Genomic DNA, 11,493 nt, shown 5'->3' with positions numbered 1-11,493 from the left:
TAGCTTGTACTTTCTTTCTATTTACGTGTTATATGTATATACAATATGAAATGATAGTATAGCACATACAATTACTAATATATTTTACAAGGATTGGTGTATTCACGAAGTGATTTATGATAAACATAGAAAAAAATCTTTTGCAATGGAAAGGCATATAAAACCTTTGACAAATCACAATGTGGATTCTCAGTTCCTGGCTGTGTTAGCTGCAATAATTGCAATTATTGTAACTATAGGTAATTATATATAATACTCATAGGTTATAAATTCCTTATGTCTTGTATCCAACATCTGTGGTTATGTATTAAAAGTTAAATAAAACATTATAATTGACTCATAATCTGCATGAGAAATAGGTTTTCTGATTTTATTATCACATTATTCAAAATAACATCACAGTTTTCTTTTTTTGTAGCAAGTAAAACGAAAAATATATCTGTCTAAATGCTTTTGATAAATTATATTCCTAAATTATATATACAACGTGAAATTCACAGATATAAAGTAACAGAGCATATCCCTCTTTAAATTTGCACATGTATTATTAAATAGTTTTTGTTATATTTTAACGATGTCCATGAATAACATGAACAATCTCATAGTTTCATTTTTAACATTCTACAGACATCACATTCATTTGTTTAAAAAAAATGTATATCATTATAGCCACAGTAATTAATGAACATTATAGATATAGCTGCAAGTAATGAAACAAACATACCATTGTAATTGTATACATAATATAAAAATAGGTACATTTTTATGTAAATATTTGCTTAGGCTTTTATCCTAAAATTCATAAGCCTACGTCTGTAGAGCCATTTGTTTGGTATTAACAGCTCAATCTTAAACATTACTACTACTTATATAAATTTCTATTCTATTCCTTTGCTTAGTGTTATTTGCCATATGGCACAAGAGGAGGTCTATAGGAAACAGTATATTATTAACTGGTCTTAGTGATGCTGGTAAAACACTGATATATGCACGTCTACTTTGTTCTAAATTTGTTAAGACACACACATCTGTAAAAGAAAATATAGGAGATATCATAATCAATAACGTAAGTTTTTACATATATTTTCATTGTTTCTTGAAGCATGAATTTTGACATACCAGAAACATAGGCCTCTAAAGTATCAATTTATTTAGCGGTCCTTAAAGATTGTTGATATACCTGGACATGAACGTTTACGTTACAAATTTTTTGATCAATTCAAGTTATCCGCAAAAGGTCTTGTTTATGTGATCGATTCAGTGACTTTCCAAAAAGATATCCGAGATGTAGCAGAGTAAGTACACACAAGTGGTAAGTCATCACATCCTGTAATGAGAATAATAATTTCTGAATTTCAGATTTTTATATAACTTACTCTGTGATCCTGCTATACATAAGAAATCTATACTTGTATTATGCAATAAACAAGATCAGACTATGGCAAAAGGTGCAGCTGTTATAAAGACTCTATTAGAGAAAGAAATGAATTTACTACGTATGACAAAAACAAGTCAGTTAGAAGCTACAGATGCATCAGCAACAAATGTTTTCCTTGGCAAGCAGGGGAAAGATTTTGACTTCTCCCATTTGGATACAAACATTGAGTTTGCTGAATGTAGTGCATATAATAAAGATTCCGAAACTTCTGCGGGTATTGAGCAATTAAACAATTGGCTAAAGAAAATTGTATAAAAATATTCTTTCACTTATTGAAATAAATTATTTGTTTTTAACTTTTTAAACAATTTTATTACTTTTTATGCTATAAACTGTACTCATATTGAAAGAAAAAGGGACATGAAATTAACTTCCACATGTCAATATTCAACATTCCTAACCTAATTTTGTCATAAAAGAAACTCGTTTATCTTAAAATATCTTTCTATCACTTTCCAATTCAAATATAATTTGAAAATCTATATCTTAATAGAAACCTTTCATTGGTTATAACAACTATTGTTTACACACAAATGTGAGAATACAATTTAATTCACAGTATTTACACAAAGTAATTGTTTTACATAAAATTAATCTTATATATAATTAGATTCTGTAGTTTCCACATAATATAATTAAATATAATTAAAATAAAATCTTATAATTTTGTTCTAACCTAACGATGTCATCTACTACTTGACAGAAACGATTAATACGTATTAATATGTATTTCTCAATTATATAACAGTTCATAAAATTTAAACAATTTCACCCTTACGTCCAACATCAAGCACATACGATTTATGTATATAAATATCACATCAGAAACATTCTTCTAACTACAGATAACCATATAACCGATGCAACTGCATAAAAACCAGCACTGCTTAATATGAAAAGCAAATGGCGTTTTATTTAAATATTTTTAAAATACTTTTTTTTTTGCTAAACAAAAAGGTAATATATCGTAAGTATATCATCTTTGTACCAAAGATAAAATAAACAATTCTTTACACTTATAATTATTTTCAAAAAATATTTTTTTGTTTAAATTGTGTTTCTTGTATATATGTATTATATCATATATAACGTAACAAATTCTTGTGCTTTCTGATACGTATGTATGTATATAAACCATATTATTTTTCAATAGCTAACGTCATTTAGTTAATTGTTTATATCATCTCTATACTAAATAATATGTCGGAGATGAAAGGAAAGCCGAAGCCTTTCCTTGGAAATTTTGGGAACATCCTCTAGTACCTTAGCCTAGATTTTATTATAGTTGTAATTGCTTAAGATTTGTAATAAGCGAGATTGGGTTCGAGGTGACAATCGGTCGCTGAACGTAGCCACGGTCACGGGATGGATGTTTTATCTAACGGAGGTCTGGAGTGGTTGTATGTGTTTTCCGAGAAATATGGTTGTGGCGGCATGCGGCCTCGAGAGCGGGCCGAGCCACCGAGAGTGTGATGTTGCCTCGGAGGTGCCGATGCAATGGGACATACATTGTATTAGTAATCAAAACTCCAGGCAGAAACTGCCTAGCAACGGCGTTTGGAACTTTCTCGATGCTTCCAACGAGTGTGCCTAGCAACGGCGTTTGGAACCTTCTCGATGCTTCCAAACGGGTATAGAAAACAAAATGCAATCGTACAGGGAGAAAAATCTCCACGAGGCTGGCATTCTTGCGATTGCCTTGGAGAGTGATACATCGAGCATTTTCGACGATCGCATTTGCGTCTAAGTTAGTTTCGCTTAGTAAGGAGTTATCCCGGTGACCGTGGATTCGTTTGAACTCAAACATTGCTAATAGTATTATTTAATTTAATTATTCGTAGATCGTATTATTCATTAGGCTTAGTGTTTGTTAGACTTATTATTAGTTGTACTTATTATTTGTTAAGCCTAGTGATAGACCTGTATATACGTGTAAATAAAATCTCGGCTTTGTGAAACGATGGCTAGTCCACATGAAGAGTCGTCGCGCGCCCAAAATTCGAATCGTGACCCGACAAATATTTTCCTTTATGGTATTTTTTTTATAATGTATTCGTATATTAATGGGATGATTACATTTAACTTATATCAATATAGTGTGGAGTTACATCAATATAATGTGGATTGTTGAAAGGGATAACAAGTTTTGATTGTAGAAGACAGTAATTTTTGAGAAAAAATGAAATTTATTGAAAACATAGGTATCTTATATTTTTGTTATCATAAAAATCACAAAACAACAATAATTTCCAGAACTGAGTTGGTTAATAATGTAATTGATAAATAATGTAATTGCGCAATTGAAGGTTCATATTTTAAGATTGTTTACACATATAACATTACTATAGCGTAGCAAATATTTTTTAAATCAAAATTGCAAAGTACATAAACGGAAAAACTGTTTTGATGATTAAGTATACTATATTCGAAAATGTAACAAACAACTGACCTAATATGAATTAAAAATTCTAAGACTAAAAATATTAGATTTACGCACAGTAAGTAAACCTCTAGCAAAACTTACTAAATAATAAACCAGCACGAAATCTTTATATATAGCTCGATCGATAATTACAAGTCGCGGGGAACAGTCAATCGGTAATTGTTGGATGGTAGGTTTAGCCATGTTTTGTTGTGCTATGTCCGATAATATAAGAAATCTCTTACAATATTTTTGCCATCAATTTATAATATTGTTACTTCCAGGTATATTATTTTCTACGAAATATGTCGTTACTTCAGTGGTTATTTTCTGTGCGACTTGTATTTCGTTTTTTCTCGCTAATTTTATCATTAAGAAGCTTAAACAGATTTGATTTTGGTTCTCCTATAAAGTAAAATGATAATTATTTACAAAGCGGTCGATTTCATGCGCGTTAGCTAAATATTCGAAGAACGTGACAATTGTAGTTATTCAATCCGATTGTAATTGTTCGCGAGTTCTGATAATGAGCTTGGGCTCGAGGCGACAGCCAGACGCCGAACGTAGCTGCGGTCACGGGATGAACGCTTTGTCTAACAAAGGTACGGAGTAATTCTATAGCTCTCCTTAAAAGAAATATTCGTGGCGACACGCGACAGTAAACATTCCAATGGTTTCTGTCCCGTGGCTCGCCACACGCAGAACCTATGCTTCGAGCAAGATGATTGCCAGATGTCGATGCGTCTCCGCAGTACATGTTCAGCTAGCCTGAGGGCCCGTCATAAATCTTAGGATTTAGTTGACTAAAGTCCTTCAAACAAACAGTCTTTGTCCCAGCTACGGGAAAATAGGAGAGACCTATTTTTCAACGAACGGCGTCTCCCACTAGCAACTTTCTCTCAAGGGCGGCTACCATCTTTTTCTAACCACCGATATGGAGATTGACCAATTAGCAGCAACGTCAATTTCCCTTACTTCCTAAACGAAGGCTTTCCTCGACGAATCCGATGATCTCGTGTCCTTAGACACACCCCATTATAGTTTTCCTCTGTGGCATCATCGGGACGGGAAATTTATTCTCTCTCGCGATCTCATCGACGAAAAGAGTAACCCCTTACGACCCGTGAATATTACGCGTCCGACTTAGATTTTGTGAGCACGTTCATCTATCATCCCATCGACCGCGGATTCGTTATTGAACCTAAGATCATTGCCATTAGTTTCTCGAGTATCTAATTACCACGGTTACTTGTCCAGTTCTATGATAATCGTATTTGCATTAGTCGAAGTCTTCTCTATTGCATAGCGACACGTGTAATCCAAACGAAGATTCGTTTCACGCCCCTAACCCTGATTCTAATGTAAACCCGACATCAAAAGTGGGATGAAGTGCCGGTTATAACAGTGCTAGAGGTTACGACCATCGTGCGCGAGATTAATTCAGTCGCTAGTGCAAAAATCGAGTGTGGAACCTAACAATTTTCGCCACCGCGTTTCAACTCTGAAACCGCAGGCTTCGACTCCGCTGCATGGTGAGCGGCTATCAATCTGATTATGGAGGAAAAATCTTTACAAAGCAGTGCCCTGAATATAATTCCAATGACGAGTGTCGAATCGAGTTCTACGTATTGGAGGCACTAACTGGTAGATCAAGCCATCCGGGTGAGTCGTTTCCATTTTACCCCGATTTCGGAGCCGAGTGTTCGCTAATTAAAGAATCCATAGTCTTGAGAATTTTTGGCAAAAGAACGATTGATATAGTAGTAATGCGAGGAACAAGACATATTTGTACTAAGCGTATATCTCAAATTTTGTCCGCTGCAGGTGTTGGTGATTTGAGGTAAATTTTTCATGTTCTCGCTGATAGTTATTTAAAATATGATATCGCGATTGATCGTGAAATTTTAAATCAAGGTTTTGACGTAATATTACACAAAATAGCCTCGCTATGTATAAAACAAAAATAATTCATGCCTGTAATAAAACCGCCGAAAACGAGATCGATGTTAATGAAGTTGACAATGTTGTACGTGGTAGTGATAAAAGTCGATTAATCTTTCTTTTCGAAAATCCAAAGATTCACTCGTTACGGGTTTCCTACGTACTCGCGTAAATACAGGCCAGTTAAAAGTACAATTAATTGATCCTAACATCACCGTACAAGGAGTCCTAAGAGACTTCGCGAGCGCAGAACAGTACGTGAGAGAATAAGCGAATTAATTACAGCCAAAAATTATAAAGCCTAGTAATTCACCGTTCGCGAGCCCTATGTTACCCGTGAAGACGAATGGTTCAGGTAGATTGTGTTTAGACTTCCGAGCGCTAAATAAAGACACGGTCGCGGATCGGTATCCCTTACCCCTTATTGCTGATCAAATCGCGAGATTGCAAAACGGGAGATACTTTACCAGCCTAGACATGGCCAGCGGGTTTCACCGATTTCCCATTCATCCTAATTCGACAGAATACACAGTGTTCGTTAACCCCGACAGACAATGCGAATACATAAGGATGTCGTTTGGATTAGAAAAATGCATCCTCCGTTTTTCAGAGGGCCATTCTCACTGCCTTAGGCGACCTCGCGTATTCATACGTTGTTGTTTACTTGGATGACGTTCTAATTATTGCCGACTCGATAGATCAAGCTCCAAAAGGATTGCACACCGTATTAGATACCCTCGTAAAAGCCGGATTCTCCTTTAACTTTTCAAAACGTTCTTTTCTAAAGACATCGGTACTCTATTTGGGATATGTAATTCACAGCGGAGAAGTTCGTACCAGTCCGGGTAAAATACACGCCTTGAGTTCTTTACCTGCGTCAACGACCGTCACACAGCTCAGGCAATTCATAGGTTTAGTCTCTTACTTCCGAAAATTCGTCCCTAAATTCTCACAGATAATGAAACCCTTGTACGCACTTACTTCCGGTAATAAAAGCGTAGCTTGGACGGATAGACATGAAAAAATAAAGCAAAAGGTAATCTCCATCTTGACCGAAGCGCCGGTGTTAATGATATTCGACTCCAACTACCCGATAGAACTACATACCGACGCTAGTTCTGAGGGATATGGGCTATTTTAATGCATAAGGTTGAAGGTAAAAATAGGGTAGTGGAATATTACAGTAAAAGGACTAGCCCTGCGGAATCTAGATATCATTCCTATGAATTAGAAACATTAGCGGTTGTAAACGCCGTCAAACATTTCCGTCATTATCTACACGGACGAGAATTTCTCGTTGTCACTGATTGCAATTTCCTGAAGGCATCCAATAATAAAGTACATTTAAATGACAAGGTTTACAGGTGGTGGGCTTATCTGCAAACTTTTACCTTCGACATTATGTATCGGGAAGGCAAACGAATGGCTCATGTCGATTTCTTTTCGCGGAACCCCGTAGACTTGGATCGCCGTACGATCAACAAAATTGTAGGAAAAGAAATCAATCTGGCCGGAATCTCCGAAGATTGGCTATTAGCGGAACAACGTCGCGATCCCCAAATTACAGAAATCGTCAATAAGGTGCGGAACGATGAGCTTGCGGACGATATCGAACTACGATCCGGCACTCTGTACCGTAAGATACAAAGGAGAGGCAGAAGTCTCTGCTTGTCCATTGTCCCAAGAGGTTTTAGGTGGTCCGTGATTAACCATGTACACCAGTCAATTATGCACTTGGGATGGGATAAAACACTCGAGAAACTGTACGAGTATTACTGGTTCGAAGGAATGGCGAAATATGTTCGCAAATTCGTAGAGAACTGCCACGCTTATCGAGTTTCGAAGGCCAGTTCAGACAAAATACAAGCTGAACTGCATCCCATACCCAAGACTAACATACCTTGGCATACAGTGCACATGGACATAACGGGCAAATTAAGCGGGAAGAGTGACTCGAAAGTGTACGTCATTGTTTTGGTTGACGCCTTCACCAAATTCATATACCTGCAGCATACTCGTAAAATAGATTCCAGTAGCACCATTAAAGCACTTAAGTCGGCTATATTTTTATTCGGCAGTCCCTGCCGTGTAATAGCGGACCAAGGAAGATGTTTTACGGGCAAAGAATTTCAAAGTTTTTGTCAAGATAGAAACATTAAACTTCACTTAATAGCAACCGGTGCTAGTAGGGCCAATGGACAAGTAGAGCGTATAATGGGCACGCTAAAAAGTATGTTTACAACGGTAGAGACGACTGGGAGGTCGTGGCAAGACGCGGTTGGAGAAATACAACTGGCTTTAAATTGCACCACCAACCGTGTGACTAAGTCGAGCTCGTTAGAACTACTGATCAGTAAAGCGGCAAGACCGTATGACTTGATACTACCCGATAATATAAAAGAAAAGGCAATAGACATCGCTGAAGTAAGAGAACAGGCCCTAAGGAATATAGAGACTAGTGCCAAATATGACAAAGACCGATTTGACAAAAAGAAAGCTAGAATAGTTAGGTTTAATCTCGGTGATTGTGTGTTACGAAAAAACGAAGAGAGAAATCAGACGAAGCTAGATCCGAAATTCAGAGGTCCATTCGTGATAGCAGAAATTTTAGAGGGAGATAGATATACTTTAAAAACCTTAGACGGCAAACCATCATTTAAAGACAGTCATGACAGACAAAGAAAAATGCCGGAGAGTGGCGTTCCTGCTGAGTTGGACGTCTACGGTGATGATAACGACGGTGATAATAACGATGCAATTAACATTTGGATTGAGTATCGCAGAGCGCTCCGCTGCTTGGATTGACCTCTTTTCGTTCGTGTAAGGAGGTTTGCTCACATGCAGGGATATTTTGGCGGATTATTAATTGTCAGTAATTAAAAAACAAGGCCGAAAATGAAATTTTTTCAATTCATCAATTTACTTCCAGTTTGCTGTTGAGTGCCGAAGCGTGCAGACGTGTGTCTGGTGCTCTGTGAAGTTCACAATACAACACGTGACGTTCATCCGTCGAAAGTGAACCGAAACAGACATAAACCAAGTGTTTCTAAACTTACTAATGGAAAATCCAACGCTCTTAATCTCTGACCCAAATCATAGCCTCTCGACTAGTTATTTCAAATTGAATTAACTAGCTCGAAGATGGCCCAAGTATCTTGATCAGGCTCTCTTGAACAAAAACATAACTGCACCGCTCTACCTCCACCGTGCCAAAAGGACAATATATCCCTCCTCTCAATTGACACTAAAAACATAAAAAAACGTAAGCTAGGAACAGTTAAAACAAACGCAAACACTAGCCAGAACGAACAGTCAACAAGCTATGTAACCACTTACAATAGATTCGCAACATTAGAATCCACAAACGAGTCCATGGACACAGCTGAAACACTAACCAACATACACAAAAAAGTCCCCTTCCCCCACCTATCTTCATTGATGATGTCATCGACATTCAAACAATGATAAAGTCCATTGAGGAAGATATTAACAAAGAGGATTACAAACTAAAAATAAATAATAACCAAGTTAAAATTCTGCCGACTAACCCAGACTCCTATAGAAAATCTAACAAAGTTAGTAAAAACCTTGAACGCAAACTTCCACACATATCAACTCAAGCAAGAAAGACTTTTTCGTCTGATACTACGCAACATCCACCACTCAGCTAACTTAGACGAACTGAAGCTCGAACTCCTAAAACATGGCCATGAAGTAACAAACATTAGCAACATAAGCTATCCTTTTTCTTCATTGACTTAAAACAAATGCCAAACAATAAACAAATTTACAACATCAATCGACTAATGAACTCAGTAGTAAAATTCGAACCTCCTTTTATAAAAAAAGAGATAGTGCAATGTGAAAGGTGTCAAAGGTACGACTACACGCAGAAATATTGCAACCATAATTTCCACTGCGTTAAATGTGCAAGTATTCACCCCACTGATCAGTGCACTAAATCTCCAGAAACCCCTGCGAAGTGCATCCTCTGTCAAGGAGAGCATCCTGCGAACTATAAAGGTTACTTAGCCTACAAAACCGTGTATACAAACAAGTATCCTAAACTCAAAGAGATAACCAACCAAGTACTCAGCCCTCAAAAATTCTCTACTCCTTCAATCTCCTATGCCCAGGCAGTTCAAGAAAATAAAAAAAAATCCGAAAATCCATTGTGACCATTTTCAAAATAGCGTTCCCAGTTCACAAAACACGGATAACTTCTCTAGACTCAAAAAATTAATCGAGAAATAATCAGAACAAATTAATAACTTACTATCACTATTAGCACTCATCATGGATAAATTAATACGCCCCGACGCAAAATAAAACCAGGACGCATAGCTCTTTGGAATGGTCTAGCTCAACACAAATATGAACTAGAACTCTTCTTAAAATAACAGCAAATCGACGTAATGCTCATATCTGAAACTCACTTCACCGACAAAAATTACCTGAAAATAAACGGATATAACTTCTACCATACCCAACATCCCAGTGGAAACGCCCACGGCGGCACCGGAATTATTATCAAAGCCAGCATTAAGCATTATGTGCTTTCATCGTTTCAGAAGAACTACCTTCAAGCTACAAACGTAGCGATAGAAAATTGCCATGGTACAATCACCACTTCAGCAGTATATTGTCCTCCTAGACACTCCATTTCTAAAAAAAGACTTTTATAACTTCCTTAATGCTCTGGGCAATAGATTCATAGCTGGAGGAGACTATAACGCCAAACATACTCAATAGGGCAGCAGACTTATCACAGTAAGAGGCAAAAATCTCTTGAATAGCATAAACACCAACAGACTCAACTACCTCACCACATACGAACCCACTTACTGGCCCACTGACACTAACAAAATACTTGATTTACTTACCTTCTTTATAACTAAAAATATCTCGCCAAGATATGTCCAAATCAACTCCTCGGTGGAACTCTCTTCAGACCATTCCCCCGTTATTGCAACAATTAGCTCAACAATATTCGAAAATCCACCTAATGACTTTATTCATAACCAACTCACCAACTGGCAGCTCTTTAGAAAAGTCTTTAATAATTCAACATCAGCCTTAATTTCCCTAAAACCAAATGAAGATATCGAAACAGCCATGGAATACTTAAGCAACAGCATAATAAACGCTTTCCGCTCCTCCACACCTACTAAGACTTCTATCAACAAATATGAATACCCCCATTACATATTAAAAAAAATCGCAGAAAAACGTAGACTTAGAAGAGTATGGCAGACCCATAGAACGCCTGATGACAAACGCAAACTAAATAACGCAACTAGGAATTTAACCAAAATCATTAAAAACTATAAAAATGACTGTTTCCAGAAATATCTTGCCAATCTGTCTCCCACAGCTGACTCCAACTACTCACTATGGAAGGCTTCCAGGAAACTCACGTGTCCCCCGCAAATAATCCCTCCAATCCGCAGTCCGCAAGGTGGATGGGCGCGTAGCCCTGTAGAAAGAACCAACCTGTTTGCTGATCACCTATCTAACCTATCTATTTAAACCTCACTCCTCCAAAATTGCCGCGGAAATAACTGAATACCTGCACTCTCCCTTCCAAATGTCTCGTCCTATTGAACCCTTTACTTCTGTAGAAGTTACAGAAATAATCCGTCGCCTAAATCCCAGGAAAGCATCGGGGCATGACCAAATGTGTAATAAAGCA

The 11,493-nt window shown here is 37.0% G+C and overlaps 1 protein-coding gene and 1 long non-coding RNA gene across 3 annotated transcripts; one reads left to right on the top strand and one right to left on the bottom strand.

Moving 5' to 3' along the window:
- The first annotated feature begins 53 nt into the window (after positions 1–53).
- Positions 54–1,734, top strand: LOC126872670 (signal recognition particle receptor subunit beta). Its single transcript, XM_050632795.1, has 4 exons — positions 54–239; positions 900–1,066; positions 1,156–1,295; positions 1,360–1,734. The coding sequence occupies exons 1-4, from the start codon at positions 146–148 to the stop codon at positions 1,691–1,693; spliced, it is 735 nt and encodes a 244-aa protein (XP_050488752.1). The 5' UTR covers positions 54–145; the 3' UTR covers positions 1,694–1,734.
- Positions 348–2,357, bottom strand: LOC126872690 (uncharacterized). Of its 2 annotated transcripts, none has more exons than XR_007692124.1 (3): positions 2,217–2,357; positions 1,120–1,327; positions 348–1,028 (listed from the first exon to the last, which is right to left on the bottom strand). It is a non-coding gene; the product is annotated as an uncharacterized LOC126872690 (long non-coding RNA). The 2 variants fall into 2 exon arrangements; XR_007692123.1 differs by having other exon boundaries at positions 2,115–2,338.
- Between the last annotated feature and the right edge of the window lie 9,136 nt (positions 2,358–11,493).

Source organism: Bombus huntii, chromosome 13 (assembly GCF_024542735.1).
Source record: "Bombus huntii isolate Logan2020A chromosome 13, iyBomHunt1.1, whole genome shotgun sequence".
Lineage (NCBI taxonomy): Eukaryota > Metazoa > Arthropoda > Insecta > Hymenoptera > Apidae > Bombus > Bombus huntii.
This window is presented reverse-complemented; position numbering and strand designations above follow the sequence as displayed.

Bases quoted from the DNA above. Each gene is read 5' to 3' on its own strand.
- LOC126872670 (XM_050632795.1), top strand. From the start codon at position 146: ATGGAAAGGCATATAAAACCTTTGACAAATCACAATGTGGATTCTCAG. The intron at 240-899 runs GTAATTATATAT...TCCTTTGCTTAG, and splicing joins TGCAATTATTGTAACTATAG to TGTTATTTGCCATATGGCAC. The intron at 1,067-1,155 runs GTAAGTTTTTAC...CAATTTATTTAG, and splicing joins GAGATATCATAATCAATAAC to CGGTCCTTAAAGATTGTTGA.